The following is a 17,551-nucleotide window of genomic DNA, read 5'->3' as shown; positions in this document are numbered from 1 at the left end:
CTCCAACATTCAAGTTGTTGAACTGAATTTATGATGCATTGAAGGGATACCACTAAATTATGGTTTTGAAGATGTTTACTATCTATTGATTTACTACCCTACTTTTCTGATTCAAAGAGTTCAGGTAAATACAAAAACCAAGCTTATCACATGCACCAAGCCCTCACATACATGCATACGTACATTTCTGGCAGGGTAAGAAATGACAAGAGAAGGTGATAACGGCATCTAAGTAGAAACAGATATCCTCATTCTGCACCTGAACCTAACTGCATCAACAACTCATTTACTTTTCAGCAAAAAAAAAATCATCCCAATGTAGCGAAATCAGATTAAAGAATAATTCATTACACTTGCAAAGATACAATTGAAGATCAAAATACTGAAGTTGGCATACGGTATCAAACTAAAACTTAACAATTTGGCCCCGATACTTTACCATGCGGCTTGACAATCACTAGAAAATTGAATTTACAGAAATGCACAAGCTTGAAATACTACATAGTTAACTAAAACCTCGAGTTTGCCTGGATCCTCCCTGCTCCCACCCCTGGCATGACAGCAGTCCGTTTTCTTCTTAAGTAGACAACTGATCCGCTAATCAGCAACAAACACAATACTATACTCTGTCCAAAGCAGTTAACAAAAATATGAATCAACATAGATTTAGAATCACTGCATTTGATACTAACAAATTCAATAAGTCAACATAAACAAGTTAATTGAATTTCAGGACTGCTAGCATCGCATCTCAATAATTTGCACCACCTGGTACAGAGATGGAGAGTTGAGTATGGTAAAGCAAGATCTACAAACAATGAAAATTACAAAAGCCAGAAAATTATATGCTGCCATGCTCAAAGTAACAAAAAAAGGGAAAACTTTTATCACCCTAACAAAAAAGTCTTCAACATACATTTTTAACTTCAATTATTTATCTTATTAGAGAAATTGACACAACTCTAGATTACTGCCTCAGTAGCAACATGGTCAAGGCTTCCTAATAAAATATTTCCTAAAACTGCAGACAAAACTTATTGATAGATAACACCCATGACAACAAAAATTGAAAGAATCATGTGAAACACAATACAGTGCTTAAAGTTCACTGCAGTGAGCAGAAAACTAGGTGGTTGGGGACCAGATCTTGCAACAGCACTAAGCTATTAGCGCTGTTACAACATAGAAGCAAGATTAGAATCAACAAAATCGAACCTTCATCCACAGAATGTAAAATAATTATCAAAATCTAATGAACAAAAAGTTGGATTAAAAGTATCTACAACTAACTATTTTAAAACTCACAGGCATTTATACTCCAAAAAAAAAAAAGAGGGAAATGAATTTAAAGACACAGAGAAGTTGGAAAAGGAGGAAGAATAAATAGGTCTATGTTTATGCACATTATATGATACTGCTTTCAATGGAAATGCACAAGAAAATATCCAAATTGGATGTAAAGAAACGAAATATAATAAATATAGGGTTGGATTTGAGCTCAAGCTTAGCTCTTTTGAAACGAGCCAAACTTGAGCACCTTTGAAGCAAGCTCGAGATTGACTCCATGCAAAATGAGTTGAACTTGAGCTCAGCTTGACTCGAATCTAGCCCTAGCAATGTGTATAGGAGCAAAAAAATGAACACAAAAATTCGACATCATTATTTTGCTAGCAGAAAAAAGATTTAGAATGAAAAGTCGACTAGAAAATCTCAGAGTTCCAGAATGAACACTATAGTTATGTGCAGTATTTCACAAAGTAATCAAGTCCACGAAGAGTGCTCACTATCTCAATTAAAGATAGAAAAGAAAAGGATACAAACCTCAAAATCAAGTACTGACAACTTCTCTTCATTTATGCTTGGTATACAGCTTCTGTAAGTAATATATGCCTGTGGCGTACCCTCTGATGAGGATGAATCCTCTAGAAGGCTTCTATTTTTTACCACAGTGACAATTTTGTCTGCATCATGTAACATTATATCATGTTTTATATTACTGGAAGAAGTTTCAAGAGTAGAGTGACTCACTTTATTTTTTTGCTCATTTTCATTCTTCATACCTTCAATTTCTACACATTTCAAAGGAATCCGATAACCAGTCTCACTGCATCGATATTTGTCATCATTCTACAGGAAACAAATAATGCCATAACTAAGTTGACATACAAAAAGGTAATCACAAGATGGAAGATATTGATATATCACAAACTAAAATCACATTATCCCGTTTGGTTATGCAATAAGAAGCCAGTAAACAAAACGATTACGTTGCCAACATGAACATTCAAGAATATATCTCCAAAAATGAAATACGTAAGGCTTTGCAATTCTCCAAATATATAATTTATTTACTAGCAGGGAATCCGTGAATTGTAATATAACTAAATAAACCTAAACTTAAAAACAGACCAGCATCCACATAACAAAAGAACACAGTAGACCTTCAATTGCAGAATCCATAGCTCAATTAATTAATTAATCATAATCAGAAAATAGATATCAATTCAAGCGACCAAAAAACATATTAATTGATATTTACATAAAAGTTAAGGGGGAAAAACCTTTTCAGAGTAGACGCAGGGAACGCAGGGACCAGAAGGATCGCAATCAAAAGTGCGATTGCTTCCACGAGGCGTTTCTTTGAAACCCATAAAAAGTCTCTGTCCAACAACGCTTCTCTCTGTGCTTCCGCTTTCACTATGAAATTAAACTCAACATAACATCCATTAGCAAACATTGCTATAGTATACAGATCTACAAAATTATTAACACAAGAGATATCCTTACGGTTGGTCAGCCGAAGTTGGAAGAGACGCTGAAGAGAACCAAGTTACGAGCAAAAGAAGAACAATTAGTCGAGAAGCCATTTGATTTGTGCGTTCTCCGATCCCGGACTTATTTTCCTTTCAATTTGTACGATACATTTGATTTCATCATAATATGACGGAATACCCTTTTTTTTTTTTTTTTTTTCCATCTTGAGTGATAATTTCCTGGGAATAAAATACCCTAATAATATAAAAAATATTAAGTTATATAAAACTTATTCTAACATAAAATTTATTTTGAATTAATTTGATATAATTTAAAATTAAGGTGGATAATATTAAAGTTTATATGAAAGTTACTTAATATAATTCAAATCGATTTAAATATTTTAGAAAAATATTATTTTAATATAATTTATTTAAAATAAATTATAAAATTTTTAAAAGATAATATCAATAGTAATTAAAATTTTTATAAATTATATATAATTGTATGTTGTATTTTAATAATAAGAATTTAAAATTTTTACTAATGATATATAATTGTATTTTTATATAATTATAATAACTCATATTATTTTTTATTTTTATTTAAATATTTTATTTTATTATTAAGAATTTGATTTAGTTAATCAAATTATTAACCTATTTTAAAAGTTTTATTATATAAATTTTTAGAACATTTGTCAATAAAATAAAATATTATATTGTGTATTTTATTAATAGTATATTAGAATAATTTGATAAAAAAATTAAAACAATAAAAACACTTTGTGAAGTAAAAATAATAGATAAATTCAGGTCAATTTAGAACAGATCAAAGCAATTAAAACATTAAAATATTAAGTTAAAATTAAAAAATTTCGACACAACTTTTATTTGAATCAGATGAGAATTGAAAGTCTTTAATATAAAACTCGAATTAATATTATATAAACACGATCTAATGACACAAACTATTAAATCCAGAATAACCATTATTGTTTTATTAAATAGTATTTATAAAAAAAATGCCAAAAGATTATTTCCCATTAATGGAATAACAATTCTTATTTTTTAATTTAGAAAAAATCAACGCCCACCTATGAATTGTTTCCATTAATTAAATTTGTGATGAAGTTACAATAGTCATTATGATTGTGGGTGAAATGACAAAATATTCTAAAAAATCACAATATGTTGAAAAAAAATAAAAAGAGGGGTAATAGAGTATTTTTCATTCAAATTTTAACTTAATCTCAAAAATATATCTATAATAAATTAAAAATCTAAACATTCACCTATTCCTACTCTATAATTAATTTTTTTATTAAATACAAAGATAAAATCGTTATTTAACAATAATATTAAAAAATATATAATTTTATCTTATTTTTTCTCTTAAGTTTTAAAAATTAACATTTATCTCTCATACTTGAACTTTAAAAAATGACTACCCCCCTCAAATCCCAAATTTTTTCTTTACTTCTCCCTTCGGCCACCAACAGTCAACATGGCTAAAGGTTAAATGACGAGTGTCATCTAGTTTAGACAACGATCTAGACAATGGCCGTCATACTTGGACCATAACTCCTTTACCGTTAGTCGGTCGTCGCCGAAGAAAGTAACTGGATTTCAAAGGAGAAAAGTAAATTTTTTAAAACTTAATTCAAAGAAAAAAATGTTAGTTTTCCAAACTAAAAGAAAAAAATGAGATATGATTTTAATTATTTTAATATTACCAATAAAATGATAATTTTACCCCTTAACTCTGACAGAAAATATATAAATGTGTCCTAATAGATTAAAACTTAGGTAAATATTAAGATTTTTCATCTTCCATAGGTATATATTGTCATTTCAACAAAACTTGGGTGGGAAATTGTTCTTTTCCCTGAAAAGATCTATATGAGCTAAGACTTTTTTCCCCCAAACTATTTAAATTATATCATTATGATACAACAGGATACAAGCTTCCTACTTCCACATATCTTCTATTTTGAGAGATTAATTAGACCACATCCTACAAAATATTAGATAGAGAGAAAAACAAAAAAAAAAAGAATCTCACAAGTCTTCCTAAAAAAATGAAATTTTACAGTAACAATATCCATAAAAACAAATAAATAAACTTGAGAATCTTCAATGTTCTTTTGATTTCTCACGTTTTCATTATAACCAAACAAATAATAAACACAAACGAGAACAATGTGAAAGTTTAATTTATCTGAAAAATGAAGATTAAACAAAGAGGTGCTCCTGTGAATACAGTTAGTTTCGAAGCTTCTATCCAAATAGAAAATAGTGGTGGTGGCGGTAATAGAAGAAAGCCGACAATGGTGGTGGTAGAGGAAAGCCAACAGTGATGGAAGAGGAAGACAAAAAGATACTTAAACACTAGAATCTCAAATGTAAGATACGAGACTTAAATCCCACGTTAAAAAATATAATTTCTAATGTAAAGTTTATATAATTTCAGACTTTTTGATTTCAATAAGATCTGATTATTATGAATCATTATAAGGAAAAGATATAACAGTAATTATTTGTTAGTCAAATGTATTCTTTGAACAAAATTGATCAATTCTATGGTAACTTATAAGGTAATTCAAAGACTAATGAATGTTCACAAACCAGCCAAGAGAAAGAAAAAGAAAGATTCTTGAAAGAATCCAAGTGAAGTGCAGCCACACAGACTGATTGAGGTCGGTGTTAGCTTAATTTGACTATAGAGCAAATATGATATGATGAGCCCGGTTAATCCTCTTCCATCAAATAATTTTGGAATTATTCCACCAACTAGAGGATTTCCAAGTGCTGTTATTTGAAGAAATTGATATGGGAAAATTTGGAATGGATATGGAAAGAGTGCGTTGCCGTCTCAACAGTCGGTATACTAATGTATATCGAAAAGAAGAATATTAAACCATTCGCCATTGCTGCATCCTCACGCCATAGTGCTTTAATCGAAAAGCTCTTCAGTCTCAGATGCGGTGCTTGAAGTCGCTTCGCATACCAAGACCAGGTCCAGCTCCACAATTTTTTTGCAATTAATTCATCACCTGCCTGCCCTTAACCAAAGCAACTTAACATTCTAACTAACTCATTACCTATAATTATTGAAATGTACTCTTTAATGAACGATACTTACCCAAGGCACAAATTTATTCCGAATTTCAAGTGATCATTGAATGTATTCACACATATGAGGAGCTCCAAATTAGAGCTTACCACCCAACCCAATCCTGTTTAAATTCAAGAGTCTGATTGAGGCAGGCAGGGGGGCCAGTGGGGGCAGGACAGGAGCACGTGGTTACGCATTTAAAGGACAAAAGCATTGCTCCTAAACCAGGCACAGAAAAGCCATTGATGAAACATCTGCATTTCATTTCCTTCAATTCCACATGACCTGTTTGCCGAAAATACCTAATTAATAAACCACCCCTCTAAATATCATTGTGATATATTTAACATCATCACGGGAATCCTGTGTGCCAACAGCTCTGCTCATACAATTCTTGTGAGCCCAATTCAGATGCAGTAAAAATTTGCAACCAGAAGCAGATTAATTGCCCAGCAAGGGCTTTACACTTTACAAGTAATCATGTCAACTCATTTTGTCTGTAAAAGTTCTAAAAGAAATGAAATATCCCAGTATCTTTAAAGTATTGCAAATGCATCTAGGTTAAATCTTTTGCTTTTTGTTCCAATCATCAATCTTTAATGCCCCTATAATTATTTAAAACATTGTTTCATCTAAATCTATTCAAGATAAAAATAGTGCCTTTGTTGGTGCTGAAAAATTTCAGGCTCCTTTTTAACACAGCTTAAAGCAAATTAAAATCAAACATGGCGTTGTTTACAAGATTATGTTAATGCAAATTATGAAATATGGACAAACAAACATGACAAGATTGATTAATGCATATAACACCACTTGGGTTGGGTTGAGATGTCCGGAAAAGAGTTGAAAGAAAGTAATTTATTACCTTTCCCAACAATAATAAAGTAGCATAGTCTGTTTAATATGACTCCTATCTAATCGCAACTCAATATCAATTGAATTACATAAAGAAACAAACATCCATGCTGATTAAGAAAATCCAAAACACTGCAGTATTGAATAGACAATACCCAGAAAATAAATCAGTGTATGACAATCAAAAATTCACCTAGCTCATTAGGATTTCACGACAGGCGTTAAGGAACAATGCTGGAATGGAGCTTTCTATAAGAAAAAGCACATTGAAAAAAGGATTTAGAAGGAGTATTTTCCATAATGATAGATTGATAACAGAAATCATCTGAACTACAGAGCCAAATGCTTCATTTAATGTACAGAATTATCAAACAAATGAGCACTAAAACATAACAACCATTTTCAAGTGGAAAACGATACCAATTGCTGAGAAAGCATTCCGTAACATAGCATACAATTTAGAAACGCCCTATGCTGCCATACTCAATGTGATTACAATTTTTTGTGCTTCCCAGTCCTTTACCCACCAAAGCTACTCCTTAAGGTCAGGATCTTGCTTATCAAAGATCAATGGGAATTCTTCATATTGTTCAGAGATACCATGTCTCTCAGCCATGCTCTTCAATGACTCATAAATCTGATACATAGAAGGCCTATCCTTAGGCCTAGAAACCACACAAGTACAAGCAACCTTCAGAAACTGTGTAATCTCATCATCATTACCTTTCCCACATAAAGCCTTATCAATGGCATCTTTACTTCGACCGGTGATCACTAAATGATTAACCCAATCAACCAAATTTCCCTTGAATCCTTCATCTGCATTACTCACTTCAATAGGCTTCTGACCAGTAACCAACTCTAACAGCACAACTCCAAAACCATAAATATCCCCTTTCAGAGAAGCAACCATAGTGCTTGAGTACTCAGGAGCAACATAACCAAACTCCCCCAAATCTCCATTCACAAAAGAACTGTCATTAGAATCATGAGAACCAACGAGCCTTGCCAATCCAAAATCTGTTATTCTAGCATCAAAATCATCATCAATAAGAATCACATTTGAGCTAACATACTGATGCATATACGGTGGTTGGCACCCATGATGAAGCCAAGCCAATCCTCTTGCCACACCTGCACCAATCCGAAGCCTAGTAGACCAATCCAAAACACCATGCTGACTCTCAACAAAACAATTTCCATGTAGCAGGGAATACAGGGTGCCATTAGGCATGTGCTTGTACACCAAAAGCCTCTCTTCCTCCACAACACAAAACCCCAACAACGGCACCAAATTGGGATGTCTAAGCTGCCCTAATCTATTCATCTCCGAACGAAACTGCTTCTCACTAAGCTTACAAGCACTCAACCTCTTAATTGCCAAGGCAGAGCCATCCGGCAACACCGCCTTGTAGGAAACACCAGTTCTTGTAGAAATAATAATATTTTCAGCATTAAAACTATTAGTAGAAGCCAACAAATCAGCCAATTTAATCTTAACAATAGGTTTCTGAAACAAAGAAACCTGAACAAGCTTATGTGACCGCAACACTTGAACCCAACTACTATCATCTTTCCCATCATCAAAACCATGTCCTCCTTTCTTCCTACTAACTCTAACGAAAAACCACCACCAAATCACAAACCCTAAAGTCACAGAACCCAAAGCACCAATAACACCAGCAACAATAATAATACCAAGACTCTTACCACTCAATCCTCCACATTTCCCCAAAGGCTCACCACAGAGTCCGTTGTTCCCATCAAAACTTTCTTCGCCAAATTTCGCTAGATCAGACGGTATTGATCCTGACAGAGCATTCCCGGAAACAGAAAATTCTTTTAACCGATCCAACCTGCTCAGTTCATACGGGATCGAACCCGACAATTTATTGTTACTTAAAACAAGTTTGTTAAGAAACTTGCACTCAAAGATCTGTGTGGGGATGGGACCAGAGAGCTGATTGTTTGAAAGATCAAGTGACACTATATAAGGTAGCCATGTGCACATTTCCGGCGGGATCGACCCGAAGATAGCGTTATTTGAGAGATCTAGTGTTTGCAAGTTCTGACAGAGTTTCAAGGGCTCGGGCAGTTGACCAGAGAGTTGCATTGAACCTAAACCCAGACTGATGATCCGGCTCTCCTTGTCGTTCCAGCACGACACGCCGTTTAGCTTGCAGATGGAGGTAACGGAGGTGTTGGTGAATGACCAGGCGAGCTTTCCTGCAGGGTCTTGGAGAGAGTTCTGGATGCCTTCAAGACACTTGATGTCATCTTCCCCGGAAAAAATAACAGAAAAGGAGGACAAAACAAAGAGTGAAGCTAAGATCAAGTTGATCTTCATGGTTTTTGTTAAGTGGTTCAGCAGTTAGGATTAGGTATCGGATGGTTTAAGGCCAAGAAAACTGAAGAAAAAATAGTGGATGAAGATAATGGGCGGCCATTGACTGCACTTAGGGACAGGAGCAGGAAGAGATAGGTTGCTAGCTTTTTTGACTGCAAGGACCGGTTGATGTTCTTGTTCGCTTGTATTCATTTCTTTAATACGATACGATGTCGTTGTAGGGTCCGGAGTGCAAATTACCAAATAATGTATAACACGAGTACCAAATTCTTTATAAACAAGTTCAATTAATTGAAATTACAAATGATTTCCCAAATTTGAAAAGCACATTCAATTTATACCATATATAATAATATATTCCTAACACTATATATAAATTATATTTTATCTGAAATATTTTTTATTTTTCTCTCTTGCCCATTGTCCAGCCACTTTAAACTATTCTGATGTGATTTCTATGAAATTGCATCATTCTGACTATTCAATCAAATTATATATCCTCTTTTATCTATAACTCACAAATTAAACCATGTCACTTTTAAATTTTACAACCAAATGATTCACACCCAGCACTCTCCCTCTTCATCAATCTCCTTAACAATCAATTAAGGTTAAGCAAATTATTTGTTCAAAATCAAAACCATCGATCATTAGATATTTAATTATCGATTATAATTTCAATATAAAATTGATAATGAATATATTGTTTATGACTCTTAATATAGTGGAACAAACACATTATAAATTCATATTTAATACTCTCTATTAAAATTAGAATCAACCCTGAATCTAAACTAGTTTTAATTAAAGGCGTTGGGTCATGTCCTCGACTTGGTGATCTTAAAATGAATTTTCTTTTTTTATGCAAGTAAAAAATGTGAAAGTCATAATCTAAAACATTGATTGACAATGTAGTGGTATGTTGGTCTAAGTCAAATCATCAGAAGAGCTAGGAAGAGACTCTTTGTTTGGGTATTTTTATAGAAGTCACTGTGTTTAATGGTATCATGCATTTCACCATTAATTCGCCCCACTTTTCTACTTCTTGTTTTTCCTCTTTCTCTCTGTATTAGCACTCTTGGCATTGACTAAGCTCCACTCCTTAAGTTTCTTACAAATTTCATTTTGTGCCTTATCCACCATCATGTTACCAATCTCAAATAATGATAGTTCTCTCCACTTATTATACTTGTTAATGGAAACCCCATAAGTTTGTTCAACTTTAGAACTACCCCTTCTAGATTTGGCTACACTTCCTCAACCAAATCTGATTTTCCATATCACCAACATACCCATTAATGTGATTACAATTTATTCTTATATGTTTTTAGATTATCGTTTATTAATGTAATTTTTCATCGCTAATTGATATATACAATTCAAAATTTTATATAACATAGGTTATAATAGTAAGAATTATAATATAAAAAACTCATGTAAGTTTGTTATCAACTTATAAGAGATCAAATTGAGATAGGTAAAGAAACAAATGAAATATAAGATATTTTTTATAATATAATTTGATTATTAGAAAGTCTATATTCAGAACATTATCACTAGTCTGAGTATAGTATAAAAATAATATTACCTTGTATTTTTTTTCCTCTCTCTCATTCCCTCTACTTATATATAAATTTTTTTAAAGGAAAAATACATTTGAAACTCTTCTAATAGGATCCTAATTGTATTAATTGATTTTTAATGAAAGTTATAATTTATTGCCTTCAAGATCTATTGAGTATGTGTTTATTATTTGTGTAAATGATATGATGGATTTATTTTTTATTTGAAGGTGTAATAGTTTAGTTAGGGTAATCCATTAATAACCAATCTAGGATCTTAAATAAGTAATCTTGATATCAAGTGTTAAATTGATTGTGTTAAGGATAATCACTAAACCCATGTAAATCAGGATTATGAGTTTAATATTGATTTAGTAGATTCTTTGTTACTTAATTTAAACCTCAAAGCTTATTTTAGGTTAATCAATGAAAAGAGAATTAGGTTAATAGCTTATTTGATTCAACGAAATCATAAGGAGGAAAACAGTATTAAGCCAGTGAAATCCTCTAAGTTGAAGTAGTTGACAAGACAAAAAATTAAGAAATATTATTGTCAAATTACATCATATAATTAGTGGTGGCAAACAACTCCTTGATTTTATACTTTTGTTTTTTAATTTAAACTTGTTTTTATTTTATATATTTTAATTAAACGAACAAATATTTTGACATAAAAAAAATTATAATAATTAAATTTGAGAGTTAAGGGAATGTGGACATACTTGTCCAATGATAAAGTTGACATTGATCACCATCTCTCTTCTCTTATCATCAAATATAGAATAGTGGTGTGTTTCATTTCCACACTCAAAATTTAGAATATGGAAGTCAAAAAGTTTATGCAATTTTTTGAGTGAGAACCAGCCCAAGCATATATCCAATATCAAAGCATAAAGGAAATTAATAATCATGCAGCTGTAAAGCCATGGATAGAGACACTGGAATCATGCAAAGGCGTTGTGTAAAAGAGGCAGTTTTCGCTTTTAGATCGATTGGCTCATATACTAACATTAACCGGGTAAATCTGTGTGTGAAGGAGAGCTCTCACTCAGAGGAAGCAATTAAGACTTGAAGAAGAAGGCTGCTGCATGTGGGTGTTAATGAGGCATGTGTCTGCACGTTCCATCGAGGGTGGTCCTCATTGTGGTCATATATTGCACAAAACACGGCTGCTTGACGACAAGTCATAAAATGAAATAACCCTTTAGCCTGATACAACTCATATGAAACCCCACGCAAAAATTTGCGTCTTGATCTTCACTACTGTCGAAAACAGATGTTACGTACTTCAACAATACACTGCTCATAAATTTCATTGTTTTTTTCCACTATATATTATATCGCATCTACACTCTTCCTGCTATAATTTGATTTGACTGATAAGGCTAGAAGAAACAAGAAGAAATCTCTGTGTGAGAAATCTATGAAGTTGGTTGTAAGCATTGTCAGACTATCCTCTCTCTCGGTCGCAGCCTTGAGTTTAACAACACCAGTCACATTACCAGCGCCTGACACTGAGAGAAGCCATTCGCCTGCAGCTGCGACTGGTAAAAGTGCTGCAATAATGGATGTTAGACCCATGGCTCAACTTCCTGGCGGAACTGGAAGCCAAATTTCGCAGGAGCATGATATAAATAAAAAAGTAACCGATTTTATTAGAAGAATTCGTGAGAAGAACAAGAATATTCCTACCAAAGAACCAAAAGATTTTCCATATGTTCCGCCCCCACCCCCTACAATGCTAATCGAACTCTTGATAAATTTTCCTTTGAAGTAAACTGGTTTGTATGTCTCTTGCATGCCAACCAAATAGAAATTAGTAGCTAGAGTAATGATGCTTGTGGAGCCGGTGATTGAACCCAAAATTCCGTATATTTGATATGATTGATTCAATTTTCAAGAGATAATCTGATTCAAATAAAATTTTCTTGTTTAAAAAATAAAAGCTGATAATACTTGTAACATGAGGAGTTGATGATTAGACCCAAAGTTTTATATGTTTGATGTGATTGATTCAGTTTGAAAGAGACCATCTGGTTGAAATAAAGTTTTCTCTTTAAAAGAAAAAAGTGATGATGCATGCATTTTCTGCTTTTCTGAGACAAATTTGAACATACATAAGCTGTGTATTAAAGCAATTGCATGCCATCAAACTCAAAGATCGTAGCATATTCTTATGTAAACATATCTAATAGCTTCATTCTCCTAAGGGTATTTAAAAGTATCTTCGAATTCATCTTCGTAAGTTTAACAAAATCTAGTGTTTGGTTTAAGAGAGTGAGAAGAAAAATATTCTGCTTATCTGTGATCCCCTTTTACACTCTGATTTTCTTCAGTTGGGCCAATGTCTTCTTCTTAAGTCACCCCAATTAACAAGTTTTCTAGCCTGAACACCTTTCTTTGGCCCAATAGATCTCCTAATGTTCATCAATTGTAACACAGATCTAAGAAAAACTGTAAGCATTGCAAAGATGGGTTTGTAAAAGATAATCCAATCTGATTACTGTTGATTCATCTTCTTAGTAATTTACCCCTATACAATGCCATGCATGCAAAACAGAATACAAATGGAGAATCTTGGCAGATATACCTAATAATCTGTTATTTTATTCCCAATAGTAACAAGATTATTACGATAAGGAATATGAAGATAATAGGATAATGTCTAAAATATAACTCACATGTGAAAATTGCCCCAACGATAACTAAACCAGATTAGAATTGTATTTTGGTGCAAGGGATCGGAAACAAAGCAATGCTTTAAGATATTTTGGTCTTTTGTTCAGGAGCACGATAGTTATTATGAAAGAGTTATCATCCTCAATTAAGTACAATCCTTTATTTATAAGATAGGATGAAGGATTAATTAAGTGAAATTACATTATTAGACAACCTATATTCTATAATATTGAACCTATTATCTCGAATGATGAAGTGGAATGTAATATTGAAAAAGTAGAAGAGAATGCCAAGTTTAAAAGATAATAATGGAGTGGAATATAATTTTGAATAACTTTTAGGTGAACTCAGTGAGTTTGAGTTTAAACTTGATTTTTTTTAAATTGAATTGAATTGAATTTAATCTTAAACTCGTTTTAACTAGAACCTAGTTGTAATAGGGGCGAGGAATTCAGCCTCATCCCCCCGTGCCATTTCTAATCATTGTATGCTGATTTTTTTCTTTAATTTTTTAATGCAGTTCCTCTACTTTTTCTTCAAGAGAGCATTATTGCACAACAAATATAAATAATAGACATAGTGGACATCAATTCTTTCAAATATTTAATTAATTTAGTTATTTTTAATTTATTCGTAAAAATAAAATTTTTAATTACTATGAAAAACACAATGTAATAACATAGTTGTCGTTAATTGCTATGTCTGTATTTTATTTTGACTTTCATAATTTTTAATAATATAGCTATCATGTATACGAGAATATACAATTAATGACATGTGTAAAAAATATCAATAAAAATGTTAAACGCCCAAAATTACCATGAATATTAACCGGTAAATGTGGCTTGAAGTTGATGAAATGACGGTAGCTTGATGGTGGTCCAATGATGTCTTGGCGGTGGGCGCCTCTGTGGAAGTTCCTGGTGTGAATTCTCTGTAAATGAAAGAAAAGGAGAAGGTTAGAGGCTGAAGTCGGCGCCAACGCTGAAGTCAGCAGATTAATGCGGTCAAAGAAGAAGATACAAACGCTAATTCTTAGATTAAAAAATATGGACTTACCTTGAAGTGAGTGAACCTTTTACCTTATATTTCCATATTGCTGGATTTATCTACGTGTCTTAGAGAGGATGATAAGGCTGGTGATTCTCCTGGAGCCTAACCATTAAAAATGGGACACGTGGAATTATAATGTGATAGGAAGGGGCCACGAGTTTATCCCTCTCACGTCCGAAGAACTATAATCCTCTTTTTATGGGGTGGTTAAAGGCTTCCTGTGGAAGTGACGTGTGTACCACCTGCAAAGAAAGTGTCTTGCCCACTGTTGGCTTGCCGCGTGTCATGGCTTTCTCCCGGAGGGCAGCTGGGGTTGGTCTCTTTCTTGGGGACACTCCATCCGTAGGGGTGACAAAAGATGAGCAAATGCACTTGGTGGTCTTTGCCCTCGTGGACATATTCAACAATTACATCCATTTAGCTTTGAAATTAGGAAAAAAAAATCATTTTAATCTTACCCCATTATTCACTTGAGAGATTTTGTTATTTAATTAGATATAAATTATTAATTTTAATTACACCCTAAAAGTTTTTGCAGTCTGCACATCTGTATAAAAAAGTGAATGACATTTCAATCAATCTTGATAAGGTGTTACAGGGTTTTTTTTTTTAAATTTATTTATTATGATTATTAATTGTTCTTGCAAAACGAATAAGAAGAAAGCACTAAAAACGTTTTCAAAAATATATTCTTCGTCTGTACAGGAGTTTTTTGTTTTCACGTATTGGGCAAAAACAGAACTGCATTTATAAGGTGCGGCATCGCATGTTTCAATTTATTTGACTGCCTAGGACAAAGGTAAGTTAGTTTAATTGTTGTCTAGAAGCTTCCACTACAACCACACAAAAAAAGATTTGGATTTGATACTTTTTTAAGTTTCATAAGCTAGGCTTGAAACTAGCCAACCCCCAACGACTTGCACACTGCATCATTCAATTCAAGACATAAGCAGGGAAACTTTACAATTGTTGACCTCTAAAGGTAGTTTTAGTGGTGACAGACAGTAAAAGATTGTCTCGTGAAAGCTTAAAATTTGAACTGTACAAGTGAATAAAGATATCTTTGTGAAAAAAAAAAGTTAACCCAATTAGTTTAAGATAGAATACAACCTACTTTTTCTATCCGTGTCTATTGACCTTTGCAATGTAAACCTTAGGCCTTCATATTAAAGCTATGAATTGAGACGGTGTCATTGTTGTCCCACGGAATGGAACTATAATTACAGTAAACTAATCAAGTATCACAGTTCGATTTGGCTTCCTCCTGATTTAAAAAGAAATTCATCCAACCAAATTGGCTTTTAAAATCACAAGTTTTGACCATTTTTATACCTACCACAACTATATAACTTAGAGAAGAATCACAAGATCCCCAACAACCAACAAAGCATTAGCCATTAATCTAATTTCTCCAAGTTCAAATGAATAATTCTTCTTCATAATTAACACAAGTATAGTAATTATATATCATAGAAATAGGCATCACATAAATAAATAGAATCCGGGAATTTCAGATATTTTCCCTTGTTGAAGTTTCATACACAACAACGCAGAGTTCCTGATTCTCTATCATTTCACAGCTAAAGAAACTAGACCACCAAATAAGAATCCCCACAACGATAATGACAGCCCTTCTCTCTCGCTCTAACTGTACAAACAAGGAATCAGCTAATTTATAATTTAATTACCTAATCTTTTCATATCCTTCATTGATCCAATAATTTTATCTTTAATTATTTTACCAAATTCAACCTTTACATCACCGATCATATTCTTTAAGCAACACTAATAATGCTATCACCACTTGACATGGCCTGAAAAGCAGAAGAGTGTGACGTCTTTGGAGCCGACTTCTCATCGGAAGATGATGACGATGGTGCTGAGAGTTTCAGTGACAGAGGCAAAGGCTCTATTTGGGTTTGCCTGGCTTTCTGGCTCAAGTTAAGATCAGCCATGTTTGAAGATGGAGGCACCGGAAGAATCGGTATTGGGCGGATGGGTTTTGTTATTGTTCTCTGCTGGTTGCTGCTTGGGCCTAAAGTTAGATTCTCCATCGAGTTTTCTCCTGTCACCGGTAAGACTACTGGAGCAAGCTTCACTGAATAAGTTGACAGAGGAAATGCTCCCAGTTGCTTTGGCTGTGGCACTGTTACCGTTTCTGGTTGAGCTCGATCTTCTTCCATTGAAGTACCCGTGAACTGCAGATCAATAACAATAATAATAAACCTAAGAAACTACAAAAGACAAAAGATTAAATATAATTAAAAAATGGATTTATTGAGACTAAATTTACCGAGTCGGTTGTGATGTCAAAAAGACTAGATCTGCGGCGCCGCCTATTCTGATTAAAACGGCGGAGGAAATACTTCTGGGCGTGGCTAGCAACTTGAGTAGGTGTACGTGTCTTCACAAAGTTCCTAGAGATTCCTCTCCAATCTCCTTTTCCAACTTTCTGTAAACCTAACAAGAATAATCTGTGCTCTTCCTCCGTCCACGGAACACCTATAAAATTCACACACAAAAATCAATTTCGGTAAAATATATTTTAAAGAAAAATTTACAGTTGAACGGATCTTAAGCTATTGAAAAGTACCTCTCTTGCGCTCACGGCTCCGGCCAGAAGCGTGAACGACGTCGTCGGAGACATAGCCAGTATCAGCGTTAGAATCTTGAGGCTGATCATATTGAGAAAGATTGTTCATGCTAACACTTTTCCTGAAGGAGTCAGCCTCGGTGACTCGTACACCAAACAACATGATTCCATTTTGATTATTCTCCCCGCTGCCACCACCACCACCACCTGCCTCGGAGCAGGTGCGTGAGTTGTGGCCGTTGTTACCACACTGCGAGCAGCTCCGAGACATGTTTGCTATATAGAATACCAACTATTATCAACGTTTTCAGGAAAGAGAAATATGAGAGGAAAAGCACAATCTAATCTCTCTTAGTCCATGCAATAAGAGAAATTAATAGAAACAAACGCCTTTTCGTGAGAATGCCTAATCATATATAGTCAAAAAACGCTAGAACCCTCTTATTTTTCGCAGATATAGTATTTAGGGTTTTGTTTGTGTTCCTGTGTGGTCCACTTAATTTAGATCAAATTCACCTTTGCGGATCATAAATCATTACCGTTCAATTTGTTGTACCTTGCAACGATATGATCAAAGGAAAGAAGTCTCTT

At 33.5% G+C, this 17,551-nt stretch overlaps 3 protein-coding genes across 4 annotated transcripts; all 3 read right to left on the bottom strand.

Annotated features, from left to right (window-relative positions):
• Nucleotides 1-308: 308 nt before the first annotated feature.
• On the bottom strand, nt 309-2,981 carry LOC123213992. 2 transcript variants are annotated; one of them, XM_044633659.1, is made up of 5 exons: nt 2,788-2,977; nt 2,562-2,697; nt 2,061-2,127; nt 1,822-1,961; nt 309-626 (listed from the first exon to the last, which is right to left on the bottom strand). In XM_044633659.1, the coding sequence occupies exons 1-5, from the start codon at nt 2,865-2,867 to the stop codon at nt 510-512; spliced, it is 540 nt and encodes a 179-aa protein (XP_044489594.1). In that variant the 5' UTR covers nt 2,868-2,977; the 3' UTR covers nt 309-509. The 2 variants fall into 2 exon arrangements, with proteins under 2 accessions (XP_044489594.1, XP_044489593.1); XM_044633658.1 differs by having other exon boundaries at nt 1,822-2,127; nt 2,788-2,981.
• A 4,011-nt stretch (nt 2,982-6,992) lies between these two features.
• On the bottom strand, nt 6,993-9,248 carry LOC123214505 (probable inactive receptor kinase At1g27190). The gene has a single exon (XM_044634306.1). The coding sequence runs from the start codon at nt 9,071-9,073 to the stop codon at nt 7,259-7,261; it is 1,815 nt and encodes a 604-aa protein (XP_044490241.1). The 5' UTR covers nt 9,074-9,248; the 3' UTR covers nt 6,993-7,258.
• Nucleotides 9,249-15,809: 6,561 nt separating this feature from the next.
• LOC123213142 (transcription factor MYB1R1) lies at nt 15,810-17,396 on the bottom strand. The gene is made up of 3 exons (XM_044632510.1): nt 16,961-17,396; nt 16,661-16,869; nt 15,810-16,565 (listed from the first exon to the last, which is right to left on the bottom strand). Exons 1-3 carry the CDS (start codon nt 17,229-17,231, stop codon nt 16,143-16,145), a joined length of 903 nt encoding a protein of 300 aa, XP_044488445.1. The 5' UTR covers nt 17,232-17,396; the 3' UTR covers nt 15,810-16,142.
• Between the last annotated feature and the right edge of the window lie 155 nt (nt 17,397-17,551).

The sequence above is a fragment of the Mangifera indica genome, chromosome 4 (genome assembly GCF_011075055.1).
Source record: "Mangifera indica cultivar Alphonso chromosome 4, CATAS_Mindica_2.1, whole genome shotgun sequence".
Classification (NCBI taxonomy): Eukaryota; Viridiplantae; Streptophyta; class Magnoliopsida; order Sapindales; family Anacardiaceae; genus Mangifera; species Mangifera indica.
The sequence above is the reverse complement of the archived record's forward strand: the minus strand, read 5'-3'. Positions and strand labels throughout refer to the sequence as shown.

What these genes read in the sequence shown, in the direction of transcription:
- LOC123213992 (XM_044633658.1), bottom strand. Translation starts at nt 2,867, where the DNA reads ATGGCTTCTCGACTAATTGTTCTTCTTTTGCTCGTAACTTGGTTCTCT. An exon ending in CCAACTTCGGCTGACCAACC is followed by an intron (nt 2,698 to 2,787) that starts GTAAGGATATCT and finishes TTAATTTCATAG; the next exon opens with TGAAAGCGGAAGCACAGAGA. An exon ending in TGTCAGTACTTGATTTTGAG is followed by an intron (nt 627 to 1,821) that starts GTTTGTATCCTT and finishes TGCTTTGGACAG; the next exon opens with AGTATAGTATTGTGTTTGTT.
- LOC123214505 (XM_044634306.1), bottom strand. Translation starts at nt 9,073, where the DNA reads ATGAAGATCAACTTGATCTTAGCTTCACTCTTTGTTTTGTCCTCCTTT.
- LOC123213142 (XM_044632510.1), bottom strand. Translation starts at nt 17,231, where the DNA reads ATGTCTCGGAGCTGCTCGCAGTGTGGTAACAACGGCCACAACTCACGC. An exon ending in GAGCCGTGAGCGCAAGAGAG is followed by an intron (nt 16,870 to 16,960) that starts GTACTTTTCAAT and finishes TGAATTTTATAG; the next exon opens with GTGTTCCGTGGACGGAGGAA. An exon ending in TTGACATCACAACCGACTCG is followed by an intron (nt 16,566 to 16,660) that starts GTAAATTTAGTC and finishes ATTGATCTGCAG; the next exon opens with TTCACGGGTACTTCAATGGA.